At 39.3% G+C, this 19,109-nt stretch overlaps 1 protein-coding gene across 2 annotated transcripts in view; it reads right to left on the reverse strand.

Annotated features, from left to right (window-relative positions):
* itsn2b (intersectin 2b) overlaps positions 1 to 17,635 on the reverse strand; it is a 35,073-nt gene extending 17,438 nt beyond the window's left edge. For both annotated transcript variants that reach the window (XM_026171056.1, XM_026171048.1), the window contains exons 1-16: positions 17,344 to 17,635; positions 9,218 to 9,276; positions 7,679 to 7,771; positions 7,001 to 7,064; positions 6,720 to 6,895; positions 6,181 to 6,411; positions 5,018 to 5,120; positions 4,439 to 4,575; positions 3,694 to 3,757; positions 2,976 to 3,113; positions 2,744 to 2,820; positions 1,813 to 2,075; positions 1,582 to 1,731; positions 1,326 to 1,466; positions 976 to 1,063; positions 587 to 726 (exon numbers count right to left, since the gene is read on the reverse strand). In XM_026171056.1, the coding sequence (XP_026026841.1) occupies positions 587 to 726; positions 976 to 1,063; positions 1,326 to 1,466; positions 1,582 to 1,731; positions 1,813 to 2,075; positions 2,744 to 2,820; positions 2,976 to 3,113; positions 3,694 to 3,757; positions 4,439 to 4,575; positions 5,018 to 5,120; positions 6,181 to 6,411; positions 6,720 to 6,895; positions 7,001 to 7,064; positions 7,679 to 7,771; positions 9,218 to 9,224 (1,872 nt within the window). In that variant the 5' untranslated portion in view covers positions 9,225 to 9,276; positions 17,344 to 17,635. The remainder of the gene's footprint in view (positions 1 to 586; positions 727 to 975; positions 1,064 to 1,325; positions 1,467 to 1,581; positions 1,732 to 1,812; positions 2,076 to 2,743; positions 2,821 to 2,975; positions 3,114 to 3,693; positions 3,758 to 4,438; positions 4,576 to 5,017; positions 5,121 to 6,180; positions 6,412 to 6,719; positions 6,896 to 7,000; positions 7,065 to 7,678; positions 7,772 to 9,217; positions 9,277 to 17,343) is intronic.
* Between the last annotated feature and the right edge of the window lie 1,474 nt (positions 17,636 to 19,109).

Raw genomic sequence — 19,109 nt, forward strand, 5'->3', positions numbered from 1 at the left:
AAAGGACACAGTCTAATATTCAATTTGATAAATCACTGCTTTTAAATTTATATTAGGAAAACAGTCTCCTTAAAAATTTAAATAAATATGTTTCAAGGAAGTCGATCCAAACTAGCAGCCCCTTTTTATCAAAGCTTTACAGTTCTACGATTTTGCACTGCTGAGAATAAGTGCAAAAAAATAATATAATCCACAGAGCTTGAGATTCTGGCCCTTAACTGATCAAGGATGGAAACCATCCTACACATTCCAGAAGAACTGCAAGAAGACATTAACTATTGTTCCCTGACACGGCTGCCATGAACCTCAACGACTGCAAAAACAAGCATTCAACATTTTCTCATGAGAGTATTCTAAGGCTGTTTTCACACCTGCAGTGTTTAGTCCGTTTAAATCCAACATAACTCGGTACCACACACATGCAAAGAACACAAACTGTACCTACTAGCTGTAAAATAAACTAAGGCTTGCTTAGTTTATTAGCCACAAGACGAGAACACAGCACCTTCTACCTGTATTTACTGTGTTGCTGCTGCTCCACACGCATCTGGCCAAAAAGCAGACTGAAGTAGTGACAGATTCCTACCTGCATGTCTTTGTTATACTGGTCCATTTCTGCTAGTTTGGCAGCCGTCTCTTTCTCCAGAACTTCAAGCTGTTCTCGCAGTTTCATACACGTCCCTTTTTTCTCCGTCATGCTCACTTTTAGGGTGGACACTGTCGATGCTACAAGCAGATAAAATACAGTCACTGCGGTAACTGGTGGTACATCTATCAGACAACAATCCATAAATTGTTTGCATTTACTTCTTCTGGTTGCATGTATTAAGTAATTATAATTACAACAGGTATAATGAAAACCGTGATAATTAAAATGAGTCAATTTGCCATATAAGAGGTATTCTTTTCATTTTATTTTCCATTTTTTTATGATTGATGGTCCAAAGCTTGGCATGTTAATTTTTCACTACTAACCAGGCAGGTTATTCAGAGACATATTTTTCAGCTTTTCAGTCAGTCTTTTCTGCTCCGGAGTCAAGTGGGACAACTTTCTCTGGAACTCCTAATGGATAAAAAAAAAAAGAAAAGAAAAGAAAAAAAAAAAAGCATCACTGGAGGGGGGCGGAGTTTCAAAAAAAGATTAACAGACACACACCCTCTCAATAAAGCAATACTCATATACATAGGTAAACTACTAAACAACTATCCTTGCTACTTTCAGCACTAAATGTCATAATATTAGGATATTATAGAAATACACAAGGAACTGAATGAAACTCAGAAATGATCTCAGAAAAAAAATGGGGAAGAAAAAAAGCACAGACCTCAATTTGTTTCTGCAGATTGTTAATATCCTGCTGACGTGCCTCCTTCCTTTGATTGTTAAGATCAAGCTCAGTCTTCTGAAGTTTTTTCTTGTTCTGAAAGTCACGCAGGCGGTCCGAGATCTGACGGTGCTTGTCACCCTAAAAGAGGTAGAGACAGAAGAACAGAGATGAGATAGCTTAAAAAACCTCCACAACATGTAGACAGAAAGTATTTTTGCTCTATGTTGGACTGAAATGTCTCTTCAGCACTCACCACTGCCTCCAACTCCAACTCCAGGCTCCTCTTCTTAGCTTTCAGTTTGGTGATTTCATCCTGCTCTTGTTCCTTCTTTAACTGGAGCTCTCCTTTCCTCCTCCTCTCCCACTCCTCTTTTCTCTGACGCTCGAGCTCCCGCTGTGCAGCCTAGAATAAACGGACACACAGAAGTAAGTACACCACGCATCACTGCGAACAAACCAACTCATTCAGAGACGTTCACCTCACCTCTTTTCTCTCTATCTCCCTCTGCCGTTCTTCCTCTTTCTGTCTCTCCAGCTCTCTTTGGAGCTCGAGCCTCCTCTCCTCCTCTTTCCTCCTTCTCTCCTCAGCCTCCCAAGCCTCTTTCTCTCTCTTCTCTCGCTCTTCTTTCTCTTTCTGAGCACGCCGCTCCTGCTCCCTCCTCTCAGCGTCCAGTAGGGCCTGTCGTCTTTTCTCCAACTCTGCATTCCCTCGTTCCAAGTTTGCTTTGAATTTATCTTCAAATGATACTAAAAATAAAGTAGGAAGACATGACAGATCACTGTACTTTTCATGTAACATTAAGAAAAGAATTGTGAACATGTATGTGACTAAATACTGATTATTTATTTGAGATCATGTCTTAAAAAAAAAAAAATTGTGAATGATTTTTATAAGATTTGGAGGATTAGCATTTAACAACGTCCAAACATTCCAGCTGCTACTTGTAGCCTAAGTCACCAATACGTGCACCACATTCCAGATGCTGTTCTTTAAAGACTCAGACTTATTACTAGAGTTTGACCGACTGTTTCCATTTTACTATGCGCAGCTTCTCTCATATTTATGATAAAATCATTTTAATCTGTGCATCATTTTCTTTTGTATTTTTGGTAGTCAAATCTATGCACTACATGGGAAACACACAGATGAGCTGCAAGTTTTGTAACTCATCTTATTTGAAGTCCATAGTAGTGAACCAAGGAAACAGAGAGAAAAAAAGAGGGTTAAAGCTGAGATGTGAAATGCAGTTACAAGAAGAGGGGAAACTCAAACTACACCCATTATATTAGTATTTCTCAGTGTTCAAAAAAATAAAATAAATATTTATGATCCATAGCTGCTGGCTGCACATGAACCCTCAGTTTAAAAAGGCTGCTGCCTGTGTGAGTTGGTTGTGTTTATTGGTAGTACTGACTGTTCATTTTTGGTTTCTGTGGCGGTTCAATTTCCAAGTTATCAATCAGGGAAGAGCTGAGGCCATTCGTGGCACTCCTGCAATACAGATTTCAATCAGTTTCTTTGAAAATACAGCATGCAACATCACTCACATAATAACAAGGTTTTGTGCAAAAAACGTTACGTCACGCATTTATATATAGAGAATGTTGGAGAGGTTTTGGTCAAGCAGAACATGTGTGTCCACATACCTCTGTGAGGGTGGTACCAGCTCAGTTGGCAGTGTTAATGGCAGTGGTTGACCACTCTTTGCCAAATCCACGAGGTGCATTGCCAGAATAAACTCCTCCGCTTGTAGCTTGCCATCTTTATCCACATCTGCTAAATTCCTGCAGGAAATTTGCAAGTTGGACTTTTATAGAACATAATGTACACTTATCATACTTAAATTCAGCAGAATAATATTCATGGGAAATAAATATTGTCACTCAGGAATATTTGGACCTCATATTTACAATTACAACATCAATATTACAGCTATTGGACTTGCTGCTCTGACATAACCAGACTAGGTGTTGAAGCACAAGATGCATGATCATATAAAACTAACTCAACCAAATTCAATAAAAACAATTAACAGTTATAGCATTAAGTAGCTAACTGTAGAAAACATGTCCATTTGATTTGATAAATCCTGCTGTATTCAGTTGCGTAAAAAATATTGTAGAACAAAAGAAAAACAAAGAAAAAAAACCAGCAAATCTATTGTCAGATTTTTTAACCCATTTTAACAAGTAATAGATACTGGGAACAGCATTCTTAAAACAAAAAACAATTACTTCCTTAATAATGAAAGCGGTATTGTGATAATGATACAACTGCATGACCTTTCATACTTCTGGCTGCCAAACCTGACTGTAGTAATCAAAAGACATGTTCAGACACACCAAAATACACACATAATCCTACCAGATGGAGGCCAGTTGTATTTTTGTCAGCATCGTACTTTCCATCACACCCTTCACCTGCAGACCTGGTAAGAAGAGGAACAAATGTCAGAGCTGTGGAGCACAGAGGTGTGGGGGTGTGGAAGAAGAAAGGAGTGGTGTGTGTGAAATAGTACAGTGGCTGATGATATATGAATTAATCTACATATAACGTGTGGTGAAGACAGGAAGCAGTTGCAACACCATAACCAATTTTTCCTAGAGTGACATTGTACAAAGTTTCAAAATTCTAAAAAGCAGATGATGGTAAACAGTCTGTGACAGCATGAAAACACTCAGCTTTTTACAAAGGTCTACAAGGACACAAAATTTGAAGGAATAAAAGAAGCCCTTTGTGTAATTTTGTTACCATACAGACTGCGTAATAACAGTCAAGTTGCATTACTAAGAAAATTGGGGGGAAAAAATCTGACCTTCATTGTCATTTCAATAAATCTTTGTTTTTTCATAAGAACAGGTTTTACAAGGTTTGCAGAACAAAAGGACAAACAAATACTTGACTGTGTGCATGTGTGTGTTGAGAAACACTGTGACTGAACACACCCGCTACTATAGCCTCCACTACTTAAAGCTAACTAAAGGTTGATACAGGGGAAAAAAAGAGGGAGGAAAATGAAGTCATCAGTGACTGTCTCCACACCTAAATTCCATAAATAGTTTGGTTTTATATAACCTATACAGTGAGCATACACATAAATGCATTATACCAGTGAGGTATCCAATCATCTGTTTATCCAAGCTGTTGAACTGCTGTCTGTATTTAAGTCTGGAAGCATGTGGCACAGCCCAGTCACTGGGAACAGCATTCATGGGGGACATCACAGATGGGGTTGAAGAACCGGAGCTGAAAAACAATACACCAAATGTTTATGTTTGTACAGATAATAGCCCTTTCCCATTAATACCTACTCAGCTTGACTCAACTCAATTTCTGAAATTTTATTTTTCTGACATATAGCAATGCAGCCAGAAGTCCTGTAATGTCATTTGTATGCATCACGGAGTGGATTTTTGTGAGTAGTCGCTTTTGACACCATTGAATCGGCAGTCAGTGGCAGGCAGTCTGTTGCTGTTGTTGTCACATTTTTCGTGTCGACTCAGATCACTTGGGACCCTGGTTGAGTAGTTACTAAAAAAGTACCTAGAACCGAGTTCTAACACTTAATGGAAACCCTACAGACCCAGTCGAGATGAGCAGGTACTAGTTGAAAAGGGCTAAAAGAAACTGACAAGGTAAACAAGTCAGAGGTTGCCCAGACATGCTTACGTATATGTGCAGGTCTTACCTGCCAGATCCCAGGTCTAGCAGTGTTGGGGCCATGTTTATACCAGCAGGCGAAGAGGCGCGTCCAAGCGGAGAGGCGTAAGAGGTCGCAGATAGAGGTAGGCCTGAAGCAGAGACACACATGCGCGTTAATCATATTTCAACAATAGGGCACAAAATGTTATTCACACACTTAACCACAATTACAAAATGTGATGTTCTTTTTTTCACTTGGTGGAAAAGTTGAGGGTTCTGTCTTTACAGTTTTCTTAAATGGCAGATGCCTGTACTGTGATCACTGTTGTAACCTTGTCAAGGACAGGGAGGCCATTTGTATGGAGATGAGACAGAAACCTGACTCTGCAAAACAGGACAGGAGCCATTCCATTTTCCTGGTTTTCCCTTAAAATACCCAGAACTGCTTCATTGTCAGCAAATATACAGTATTTAATATGAGAGAACAGCCAGCATTTCTCCTCAGCAGTTTTCATACTACAACAAACAGCAGATAAGCATCAAGAAAGCAATAACCAAAAAGACAAACAAGAGCTGTCTAACAGATCACACACAAAGATGAACATTCCCTCCATAACATGCATTATTCGAGTCCCCCAACCAATATCTAGTTTCTGATTAGTTTGAGGTATTTTCTTAAGAGCATCGACGTGATGCAAAATTTGTGGATCTAGATCTAGTTTTAAGTGGACTCCAAAACTTAAGCACTACCAAGCTGCTTGGGCCAAACTCCAATCCAGGTCAAGTTTGCATACAAATCCTGCTCACTATTAGCTAATGCAAGTTTATCATGTTCAAAAGCTGACAGAATATTTAATACACTTTTTTCCAAATGTACTAATCTTTTAAAAAAAATAAACAAAACCAAAGTTGTTCAAGTTGTTGGACAAAACCTTCTCTTAAAACAGAAAAACTTTGAAAATCTTCAGAACAAAGTTCTGCTGCTTCATGGACTTGCTTCTTTAGTTAGTTTTCAGCCGTGACAACCTGATCAACTAGCATGATAAACATTGATCAGATAACACAAAGCGCTATGATAACCTGGAATATTTAAAGTGTAGCATATTTAATAATATCCTAATAGATTTCCTGTTAGAAGTCTCTCAGATACAAGATGAAAAAGACAAAAATGACAGCTAACTGATTAATGGATAAGAGAATTACACATACCAGTATTCAAACCTCCAGAAGAAATTGGCTGGAGGAGACCCATGGTGCCATTTGGTACTGTGGTATTTCCCATAATTGGAACCAGGGGCGTGGGGGCAGTGGACATCATTAGTGGGTTCATTCCTGATGATGAAGGAACCATTGGGCTGAGGCCCGTCATTGGTGTCATAGGTGACACGGCCATAGGAGTCAACATGGCAAGGTTTGTTCCATGCACCATAGAGCCAATTCCTATGACACAATTAGATACACCATTTTTGATCACAGTGACTAAATGCATGCATGGAAACAATCAGTCAGACACAGTTTAGATTAGTCTAAGTGCTCCGAAATCTTTGAATGGAGGATCTTCATTTAAACATTTTTTTTTTTTTAAAAATCATATTTTCGCTTCTACCTAGGAGCCATAGCAGCTCGTTCTTTCCCGTTTTTGTGGGCCATGTCCATTAAAGGAAAACTCCACATATTTGCCAATAGTAAAATGTTAATTTTCTAACAAATTCACTGCTATAGTGTACGATATAATAATAATATCGTACCATAGGCAGGGTTGGTGGGGTTGTTCATGGTGGGAGCACGCACTGGAGGCTGCTTCATGATGATTGGAAGCGATGAGGGAAGTGGTGTACCCGTAAGTTTTAGCTTTATAAGCTTCATAGCAACAGAAAACTCCAGCCGGTCCATCTTTCCATCTTTATTCATATCGGCCAGGCTCCTGGGAGACAGAACACAAAACATAAGCAAGGAAACGGTGATGGGTTCTCAGGAAGATCTTCTCAAGCACAGCATCTTATCCACTGTGAGTCTGTGTTTCTCTCACCATATATCAGCCAACACTGATGCAGGCAGCCCTGACTGAAGGAAAAACCTCTTTGCCTGGTCTCCTATAAAAAGACAGAGAGGGAAGAAAACAAAAAAGTGTCAGTTTACAAGTATGAGGTTGTACATCACTATCTGGACTTTAATACATATGTTATATTGGTTATATTTACATGTGCCTCGTCGCGTCTGTATTTGTACGTGTCTGTTTATTACTGTAAATCACAGGTGGGTAACATTTTCTCCAGCAGGCCACCCTCGTTTAGACACTCACTAAAATTCCATCCAAATATTTCATCAAAATTTATATGCATCTTGCCACCTGTTTTTTTCCTTTTAGGATGTTGCAGGGCAAACTGAGATGGCTCACAGGCCGGTTCTGGTCCTCGGACCACATGTTTTCATTAATAAAGCACTTTTCAACTTTATTGGTGCTACAAAGCGCTTTACAATGTTTTCTACTTCCATACACAGGCACTGGCATGCCATCTGAAGGAACCTAGTATTCAATGTCTTGCACCAGGACACTTCAGCATGGGGAGGGGCTGGGGATTAGGGATACCAACTGAGTCACAGCCATTTGCAATTTCCAGTTTCATCATGATAAAATAGCACTCTGAAAACCAGCATCCAGTCACTGTGTGAATCATGGACAAACAGCATGTTTAAATGTCTGTACCTGTGACGTAGCCCATCGTTGGGGAGAGGGAGTCAAACATCTGATCATGTTTGTCCCTCTCCTCTGGGGAGATTGCCCACACACTTGGACCACCTGAGGGGGGCAAGGAAATGTAAAGTTTCAGTCATAGCCAGTGAGATTAAATAATACCAGGCAAATAGACCCCAAGAAGTAGCAGGCTTAATTTTTCTAATTAATGTCAGCTAATTTATCAGATATTCAGTTCACTTCACAAGATTACACAGGCGTAAAAAAAAAGGAAACAGGAAGACAGGTGCACACACACAGACCAACTGACACAGATAAAGAGTACCCTGACGTCAGCCTCAGCAGCAGTCAGACACTGGGAATCCACCAGTATTGACAAAGTGATAATGAAGCTCAAATTTCACTTTGTTAAGTGCAAAACAAGACACTTTTACTGCTCTTCACCAAGGCTGTTTACTCCACGATATATCAACAACACCAACATATTAGGGCTGTTCGATATAACGATATATATCGGATGACGATATAAAAACGTCTATCGTTTCATTTGACGCTATCGTTTGTTTCGTGATGTTGCAAAATAAACTGTTTACCGCAATATTTTTTCATCGTTTTGATGGTCACTGTAGTGGCTATATTAATTTCTTAAAGTTCTCTCTTTCTCTTATATTTAATATAACCACACTACAGACGGACAAGCGCCTGTTTTTATGCCTTGTGGTTAGCAACAAGGACGGTAACACCATCGCGTGTCCGCTTGTTTATGTTCCACATAAACCTTTCACAATAAAGCTCAAGATCCTGTTGAGACTTTTCAAAATAAACTGAATCACGTGAAAGAGCAGATTATTTACGGAAGAGAAGTAAAAAAGAGCCGCCAGGTGTTAAAAAATAAACCTTAGACTCAAACGTTAGAACAGGCTTTTCCCCGCAGCACGCTGTGTAATAAATACTCACAAAGAAAACAGCGGCCGTTACAACTTATATCTAAAAATGTATAGTTTCATGCATCTATTAAAACACTCGACTCCAGCTACATGACGCGCAGCTGGAAACACTTCCCGCAAGTCGAGCTGCCCGAGATTCACAGAATTTACAGAAAATGTTACATTTTTGTGATTTATATCGTTATCGGGACGATAGAATTCTTATATCGGGATATGAGATTTTGGTCATATCGCACAGCCCTACAACATATATAACCTGCACCAACACCAAAAATATACTAATCTGGGTACTTTAATCCTGTCACTGAAGCTATCAGTAAACCTGGTGGGTTTAAAAAAAAAAAAAAAAAAAAAAGAAAGAAAGAAAGAAAAGAAAATATATGGACCAGACTTCAAAATTAGCACAACTGTGTCAAACTATAAAGAAGCTGGTCAAGAATATGTACACAAACGTAGGCCAAACACAACCCAGCAATTATCACTAAAACTAGCCTTATGTTGGCCTCAGCAGCTCTGCAGAGCCACATTCACACACCCCTCTTTCTTTCATTCTCCACACAGATTTAACACTGTCCTTTATACACACAAAACGCAGTGATCTTACCATTCATTTTCGCAGGTGGAGAACTCCCAGTGACGTCCTCAGCTACTGTTCACAGCCATCTGCAAAACACACATAAGCACGGTCCAGTAATCAGTCAATACTGTAGCTAAGAGAGGACAGTACTGTCATAGAGAGCAGGAAGATAAAAAGGCAGAGAGAGGTACAGAGACAGACCAGGCAGAGAGAGAGAGAGCGATTCTGGTCGGTCAGCAGAGTCAAACAGGGCTTCTCCTGTTCACTTTGGCCGCATCCCAAATCTTTTCAACCACATGGACTTTTTTCACTACTATCAACACTGACGTCGTAGCGGCCAGAGTGCAATCCATGCTACTACTAAAGCTAAACCGACACGCACTTATTAACATTTACTGTGTCCAGGAATACAAACCCTTGTTCAGTTCTGTTTGATCAGCTAATGTAGACTGAACAAAGGATCTACAGCCCTTTGGTGTTAAACAGACACCACTTCTTCAAAAAACTGCCCACGTTTGATGTACCGATGTTATACTTTGTTCATGTTTATTCCCCAGTGTGATGCAAACACCATCAAGTTATTATTATAGACACAAAGTTTTTGTTCAACTGCAGTCCATGATAGGACTACTTAATTATAGCAAATGTTAAACTTACAACCATTTACATTTTTTTCCTAAGAGCAATAGAAGAAAGGTTTTTGTAGACTCTTGAAAAATCTATAAGTTTCACAATACAAGAATCAATCCTGTTAGGATATTTCCAGCTCTCTATTTTCTAAAGCTTATGTGGGTCCAGGTCATGAAGGCAACAGTCTAATCAAAGAATAGCATTAGTTGAAATACGACAGTGAAAGACACCTTAGCACAGGGGTGGGTAATTAATTTTTAAAGTTAATATCCACCAGGAATGAGTTTATCCTCTACAATGGTGCAAGCTTCTTGTGTGACCCCTGGGGAAAATGACCCAGTCCTGCCTTCGAGCTTTACCTAGACAACCACAAAACGAACTCCACTGGTTACCAATATTCAGCAACAAACCAACGCTCAACAAGCACACTGTTTCCTGTGTGAACGCCCTTTAAGACTAAGCCCAGATGTTGTTTTGCTGCTTATACACTTTCAGTCTTTGTCCACAATTTGTAGCTATAGATACGATTACAATATGTCCATCTAGAGTAAAGTTGTAGCTCAACATTCAACTGTTGAAAATGAGTAAAGACAAGCTACTACACTAAAGCGACAAACCAATACTCTCAATGACTTTAAACCTGCCTTCCTGTTAGCAGTGACTATGACTCTTTCTCTATCTCATCAGGCTTTGAAACCGCTCTTGTTGAGTCATGCACTTGCAAACAAAGTGTGGGAATTGGCCTATTGTTGCATAAACCTGTTTTATGTAGTAGGAGGCTCAGCTTCTTCTTGAAGGTTGGGGTTTATAAGTTTCAAGTAATTGCATGTGATTGTGTGATCAGGCAGGTCTGTCCCAGTACTTTGGTCCAGACTAAAATATTATTATATAGGGACAGTCCACAGGGGTTGATTGTAATGTAAATAACAGGGTAAATGTAGCAGACTCTGTCTCATGTATCACATATGAACTCCTTGTTGACAGAAGGCGGTAAGTAGCTTTATGCTGGGTTGGAGAAATAGTTATAGGTCTTATCTGTGGCTGCTGTAGCACTCTTCCTGTTAAATGATCATTACAACATGCACAACAGAACAGAATTGTTTAGATCTGAGACAGTTATGAATGTCGTGTGAACTTATTTATAGAACCATTAATAACAGTAGTAATGCAACACTGAATACAGATGTAATCTTTAACTGTCCGACTGGTACGTCAACTATTTTCTTCACATTTTCTCTTTTCATTTCATATTCGCATCTTTAGAATGACAACTTTCCCTGTTATCATCACACTGCCATCGGCCGCTCAGATTCACATGATGAAGGTGGAGGAGGAAAAGCAGGAGAGAAATTCTAATCATTCCGCTCAGCACTTCCTGCCTAACCTACGAACAGAAGCATTTCCTTAATCAACATCAGTTGACAGGAAGTGATCACAGATCTTGGCGAGAGAGAGGCAGCTTTTAATGTCCTAAAAAATAAGCGTGAGAGCTGTGGTTGAAACTGACACAGTATTCCAGATTAAAGAGTCATTTATAGGTGATTACTGACATATCTGGTGACAAGAAGCCTGTGCATGAGAATATGAATGAGGGAGAGAAAAAAAACAGAAAGAAAGTGCCTGGCTGACACTCTTACAAGGGCAGAGAATAACAAGAGAGGGCTAATCTACTGCCTGCCATCTGTCACTCTCCCTCTCTCCTTCCTTTCCCGAGTCAGACCATACTCTTATTCGATATCTCTGATCATCCATTCTTTCCTCTGCTTCTCCCATCTATTTTCCTAGCTGTTTAGATGGAGAGCATCAAATACAATCGTACTAGTTTTAAATGAATTTAGAGCATATCATTGTACTCTCTATATTGCCATCAGCAGTGACAATGGATGGTTTGGTTGTTCCTTTCAAGAAATGTACTTACTTATGGAGGTATTTGAAAGCCACTGACACTGAAGTCATGGAATCTAATGTCTGGTAACCCAACACTACAGGAATCTGAATGAATAAGTGAAAGAAAGCAGCAGACTGTTGGCTTTAAGGTTTACTGTTTCCACAGTAAGCAAGCAGTCTAACTTTCCTCACAGGGCGGCTGCCTGACCAACTGACCGACTGAACGTCGGACTTGGCTAGCACAAAGGAGTGACCTCAGTGGCAGAGTCAGCTTTGCAAACTTCATGCAAATACCTTCTGGAGTCGCCCTCCACATAAATACACACTGCCTCAGTAGAAGCCTTGTGCTGCTAAATGAATACCTCTGCTCCACCATTTGCATAGACTCCCCGAAGGTAAAATCAGAGTGAAGATCAACAACCAGAGCTCCACCTAACTTAAAAACTAACCTCATCTATACTTAACCAGTGATACAGAACCTTTTAAAAACATCTAAAAACAAGTAGGAAAAGGAAAAGCAAAAACAGATTCTAAGCTAGATGCACTGTTTTGACACAACTGAATCGCTCTATCAAGGAGACAGCTGCCTTGTAGATGGAATGTGCCATTACTGCAAGCAGGCGAAATAACTCACCTAGAAGCCATGTGCTGATAGTTATCAAATACGAAAGCAGAAAAATGCACCTCTAACTACATTTAGGAGACAGGCAGGCAGATACAATTTGTGAAAGGTGGTGAGCTTAGTACCAGACAAACAAGAGAAACTCGCAAAGCTGAAAAAAAGTCTTGTGAAACCAAAAGAAAAAAAGATCCAATGGAAACCGTGACAAGTTAAGTGAGCTATATATTATTCTACTTATGTTTGTTGAATTTAACTCAGAGAGCATAAAGAGGATGGACATAGCTTCCTTGTTACAAAAATAAGAAGCCCCTAAAAAAAAATGTGGATTTTACCTAGTGGCCACCAGATGGCGATAGCTGTAGTTGCAAAAAACTTCTAATCCTATAAAAGTCTATTACATAGGTGTCAAACTCTGGCCCGCAGCCTAATTACATTTGGCCCGCGAAGCCATACCAAATTACTATTAGAGCTGGCCTACTGGTATTATACAGCTAATATATACATTGTTTAGTATTAAGCTTTGCTTGTTCCACATTCAGTTTTTCAGCAAAACTTGTTTGAGTCCATAAGAAGAGATTCATTCTTAAATCTGGAGGAAGATATTTTTCAATAAATATTAATGTTAGCCCGCAACCTTGTTCTAGTTTTGAATTTTGGCCCACTGTGTATTTGAGTTTGACACCCCTGGTCTATTAGGAAAACAGCTACCTTTATTGACGTTCATCTCAAGGCTTCAAAACAAAACTTCAAAAGGTGACATCCTGGTAGGTCTTTTATACTGTCTATGGTTTGAAATATGAACTTTTGAATAAAGCCACAGTTCCCAACAGCATTTGCAGGAGACACCAGGCAGAGACTGGGCGCTCAGGATCTGTGGTTTTCAACAAGACAACAACCTTAAGGATCCTGCCAAGAAAACACAGGGTGGCTCCCCACTGACAATCTTGAACTGACCCTGCCACAATCTGGGCACAAACCCAACAAAGCTCTCAGACTGTGAATTTACTGTGGACCAACACTCCTTATGAGTTGTGTTGAGTTTGAAAAACGATAGAAAACGTAGAAACGTCCAAAAGAAAGGTGTGTCAAACATATGTGATAATTCCCACAAAGGACTGAGGCTGTTACTGCTGCTATAATCAACATATAAATGAAAAAGAAAATTTGATATTTTCATTGATTTACCAAAGTTTACAATAAGTGTGGCGTAATGTACATAGTTCTGTAAAAAAACTGAAATAAAAACTTGAATGTCTAAAAACCTCTGAATGCACTACAGTAGTAGTGAACAGAAGCTCTCTGTAATGACAATAGAGCAGCAACCGCAATGCATGTCTTCAAATCTGAATAACAGCAAGAATCCAAGCTACTGATGTTCCTATGCCCAACACTTTGACTTCCTCCTAATTCTAGCTCTATTTGTGTGTGATGCTGTTTTTGAGTTACAGTGTGTGCATGAACAATATTTTTTAAAAACCTTGTGTAGTTCTGGATTTAAAAATAAAACAACCCAAAAAAGAACAGCTGTTATACAGCTTGTCTGTATAACTAGAATTCTGAGAAGTGGAAAATATGATAAACCCCTGGGTAGCAAAACACATAAGTCTGCCTAATGTGTCCACTCATCTTGGTGTGAACACACATGCAATAGCCATTGCTTTTGTCATAGTTCGGTACATAAATAGACATGTGACTCAGTGTCCCAACCTGCAGTTCATGAAACAGCTCTTTCACAATGGTGGAGAGGTGTTGAAACACTGTAGTATACTTGCTAACAGCCAGCAAAACAGTAACACTGATGTCCATAACACCACATAACCACTGTATACTGAAAGAAATAATCAAAATGAACAGTGGGACATTAGATCTTATTTTTCTTCGACCATAACAGTCTAAATTCCATTGCGGAAAGAGCTTTTCTTTACAAACTACAATCAAGAGGTTTTGTGTTTATATGCATATCAATTTGCTCTTTGGAGTTCTGCTGTGGACCTGCTTGTCTATCAGTTAGCATACACAACAGTGAAACCTGTTGGATAAATGGCATGACTGTTTCTGACCTTAGCTTCTTCAGTAGACACTTTGAACCATATGTGCCTTTCTTTCTGTCTGTTTATACCTTTTGCTTTGTGCTACTGTGTACCTCACTGCCATTCCACCCTTGCTTAGAGTGAATCAAGAAATAACAAACATGACGTAACACTGTCAGGGATAGGGATGAGACTGAGAACAGAAACATATTCTCCTTGCTCAAGTTCCTCATTCGTGACCATCTTTTGAGCAACCCCCCCCCCCCCCCCCCCCCAACTTTCTCACCAACTCTCATAACTTTGCATGTAAAACTGCACCCTGCCAGTCCTGTCATCATCACTGCTCTTTTCAGGGTCAAACACTGCGTGAATGCCGTTCTAAGGAATGATTGATTTTCTGCCGCCTCGCTCACTGACCTCACACCAATGACATCAACTCCATCCACAGTTCTGTTTCTGCCCGATGACACCCTTTCTTCCCCTCTGTGTCCTCCTTTGTGTACAGTAAAATTACCCAAGCTTTCTCTTCAGCTGTTTTTAATGTGTATTTTCAATTCCTTCCCACAATACAGAGACAACTAACGGGTAGTTTTATTAAAGTGATACTTCAGCATCCACCCGCTCTGCAGTAAACACCCATCTACCACGCTCAGGGCTGCAAAGCAAACCAGCAGCGTTTCAGATTGGGTTTGATTAACTATGTTTGCAATGCCAGATTTTGTTTTCTTAAGAGGCATGGCACACCTCTCCCTCTTTTAGCCTGGGTTTGACTCACCTTGATTTGTCCATCTATCTGAATATGACAGGGCTGGAGAACGTACACTTCTAAATTTGTTGTTTGGCTTGTGCATGTGGCTCAGTGGGAACATGGCAATGCTTCACCACTGCCAACTTAAAAAAGACTGCGAGTCTGGTTTGACTGACAAGTTAATGTCGGACCAATATTTATATAATAAATGGAAGTTGGATGAGGAAAACGGTAGGCTGCTGCTTAGTGTCCAGTATTAAAATGACAAGCATCAAGTTAGGATTGGACACAAAGAGCTGCAGCTTGGTAAGACTCCTCCCTGTACTAACTCAGCATGTTAACCACTTTAATATTTTGCTGATTTCAGGGTTTTAATAGCCTACAACAGAACTCTGGTAGGTGATGATGTACGCAAACATGATGTGCCCACATATATTAAAGGCCATAAGTCTTTGTTACCTTATTAGAGAGACATTTGTGCATTTTCCTGTCAATTTAGGGGAACAAAATGACTACCCAGTGCTGGTAGGATAAACGCTACACTGGTGGAATATTGCTTTTCTCAAAAGAAAAGAACAGCAGATACACTCAGCATGCACTTCATTCCAGACCTTTCAAGCATTTTCTCTAAATCTCTGTCACTTATTTTTTTTCCAAGCAACTCTCTAATAAGGTTGGCCTTCGGGTAAAAGACTCTTTAAAAAAAAAAAAAAAAAAAAGCTAAAAGAACTATCTCTCAACTTATCAGTGTTATGCAATAACAAAATATTTGCACTGAAATAGACAGCACCGGAGCAAATGATGATAATTTTTTGTGCTGATGTGGTTTTTAAACAACATCCTGCCAAGTTAGAAAGATAAATGCTGCAATATGTTATCCTGCATTTCCCCCCCCAAGTTTTTTAATTAAACTTATTTGCAATCATCACTCACAGTAGTTCATATTATTTGTAGATTGTATCATGTTTCCAGATTAATTTTTATTTCAGTTCAGTTACTTTCCACATTGTGTTCCCTTATTTCAATTAAGTTTTTATTACCTTCACTTTAGTTATAGTTGATCATATGCACAAATACTTCCTGGTTTAAGTTTTGTTGACCCAGTTTGACCAGACTTATAAAAACTAAAAGAATTTTCCCTCATTATATTTTAATTTTTAATAATTTTTATTATTAGTGAGCGGCATAGTAGTGCAGTGATTAGCACTTCCCAGCAAGAAGGAATGGGATTACCCTCCAGGCTTGGGACCCTTCTGCGTGAGTTTTCTCTCACAGCCCAAGGACTTGTATGTTAGGTTAATTGTTGATTGTAAACTGGCTGTAGGTGTTAATGTTAGCCCTGTGGTAGACTGGCGACCTGTCCAGGGTGCACCCCACCGCTGATCTTATTACAGCTGGGACATGCTCCAGGACCCCCACGATCCTGAATTGGATAAGCAATTCAGAAAATGCATAGATGTGTGGATAATAGTTTTCTACAATCCCAATACTATTTCAGTTAGCTCCCCCCAAGCTCACTGTTCATGGTCTTAATTAATTGTAAAAACAGAGATTTCGCAGGGAAGAACGATTGGGTGCAGCAGCACCAATCTACAGTAGCCTATAATAAATATGGTGAAGTAACCCTGTCAGCTCATTAAATATATTTGTGTGGGCCTCGGCTTTCACCAATTAGGTCACTTTGCACAATTGAGACCGAGCAGGCCAATAATTCATACAAACATTTCCACTTGGGGACGGTAACGTCATTTACAACCTTCATCTCTGTTTATGTGTCTCTAGATAAACCGAAAGAGTCGCATTCCCTGATCACTTGTCACCAGTCATTGAGACCTGCCTGCAACCTGCTCAACTAGTTTGAACCAAAAGGAATTTAGGAGACTTTCCTGCAAATCTGCTCTCACAAACCTCCCAGATACACTTTCGCCATAAAATAAGCGCCAACAAACACTCCTCATCTGATTGTCCACAAAAAACATTTAATGAAAACACACAACTTAGCAAGCTAACCCAACTCTGACGGTCCCAGGTTGTTTGGCACCCACGGTGAAGCATCACCTCTGAACACTTTTTCCTTTCATATTTTCAAATTTTCAAATTAAACAAGGTACACAAGGAAACACGAACACGGAAAAGTCATTAAAAATATCGAAAAGTCAACAGGGAGTCTATAAAGGATTATTATGAGAACATCAAACTTACGGCCATGCTTAGATAAGCAGTTTCGCTTGCCTACCTCTCTCACCGCTACGGTTCAAAAACATCAACTTCTGAGCTTTCGAGAGGCCGCAAATGACGAGCCACCACTTCTGGACGGTTTCCCACACACGCTCTCAAAGTTTAGTATCCGCGGAGAGCTGCCGTTTTCAGGAGATATGTTAAGTTTGTTAACGTTTCTGCTCAAGAGAACCTGTTGCTGACAGCTCGGTGTGTCACACCAACAACATGGCTGACGACGAGTGATTGGAGCCTGTGAGGCGCTGCTAACGTCCGGCAAGTGGGAGGAGAGAGAAAGGGAGGAATAAAAGTGGAACAGATGGAGAAGGAGAACAATCGATGGGATGGGAGGCAGATAAGAGACAAGTGAGGGTAATATTATACAATATGGAGCCAGACTAGGAGAATAATGGAGAAGAGATTAAAATCCTTGTATGACTTGGAGATTATTCATGACAAATTATGAGATAAGGATATTCTGACAGTATACAGTCATATATATTGAAATTATATAGGTACACGTTCTGTGATTATACAGTCATGTGTTCTGAGATTATACAGCCATACACTCTGAGATTATATAGTCATATATTCTGAGATTACACAATTGCACATTTGCAAGAAACAATTCAGAAATCCTCTGCGATTAAAGTCACAAAGAGTAGCTCACTTTGGAAATTTGGATCAGCCTATATAGCCAACTAATAATGTACTGTATTAGATCGGTAAATCAAATCATTGCCTGTTTTTAACCGGGTTTAGCTGTGTAAATTTCCAAAGCTCAGAATTGGGATAACACCCAAATAATCCAGACTTTGAAGGGACACTGTTGCCTTAAATTAGACATCTTGTTTAATGTGGGTGGCAGTTGGGTGTCCAGCAATCAGTCATTTCCAAAACTGGTTGGAAATTTCTTAGTAACTTACCTGGACTGTAATTTGGCCAGATTTGGCTGCTTCAGTGGGACGAGATCACAAGCTCTGAGGGAATGCATGATGGCTGCAAAGAGATTTTTTTTAAATTATAGAAAATTCAGTGGATGATAATTTTAATGTTAACAGATCTCCTGCCTCCATGAACACTCATTACGTACCATACATGCCCACTACTGATATAGCAGTTGCATTTAAAAACACGATTTAATCCCAGTAACTAAGTAACTAAGACAATGAATTATAGTCTGGTCTTTTGTATATCGTTTGCAAAATATGGGGAATAATAGGCAGTGGACCACTGTGAAGGACATAAGGAGTCTATCTTCTAAAACCTACAAACATATATTTTTCCACCTACAGTTAAACCAATAGTTTTTACTTCATGTGATGTTCTTTAACATTAATTCATGTAATGTTATTTAAAACTGCTTCAGTGGATATACGCAAGAACATGACTGGTTACTGTGGTCATGGAAAACTCAGCTAAGAAGTACAACGAATTTTTATTTAACTGATATCTAAAAAAAACTTAATAAATAATACAAAACTATAATAGCGATGCTGTGTATATCATTCACTGCTACACATTGTCAATAGTTTGTGTTTTTCTGTTTGTGTCCGTGTGGTTCCTCTAACCTAGTAAAGTTTTAAAAAAGTGCTATTTTCATCCCAGGTTCTGTTTTGACTCCAGTTTATTCCCACAGAGCGCTGCTTTATGTAGTAATTTTAATGAGATGACTAACTATTGTTAATTATTATTATTTATTTCTGTGGAATATCATCGTTTGTGTTTAGTTTACTATAATGTGCAAGCGTTTTTCTTCTGAAAAACTAAACATGTACTCTATTA

The sequence above is a fragment of the Astatotilapia calliptera genome, chromosome 1, assembly GCF_900246225.1.
Source record: "Astatotilapia calliptera chromosome 1, fAstCal1.2, whole genome shotgun sequence".
Classification (NCBI taxonomy): Eukaryota; Metazoa; Chordata; class Actinopteri; order Cichliformes; family Cichlidae; genus Astatotilapia; species Astatotilapia calliptera.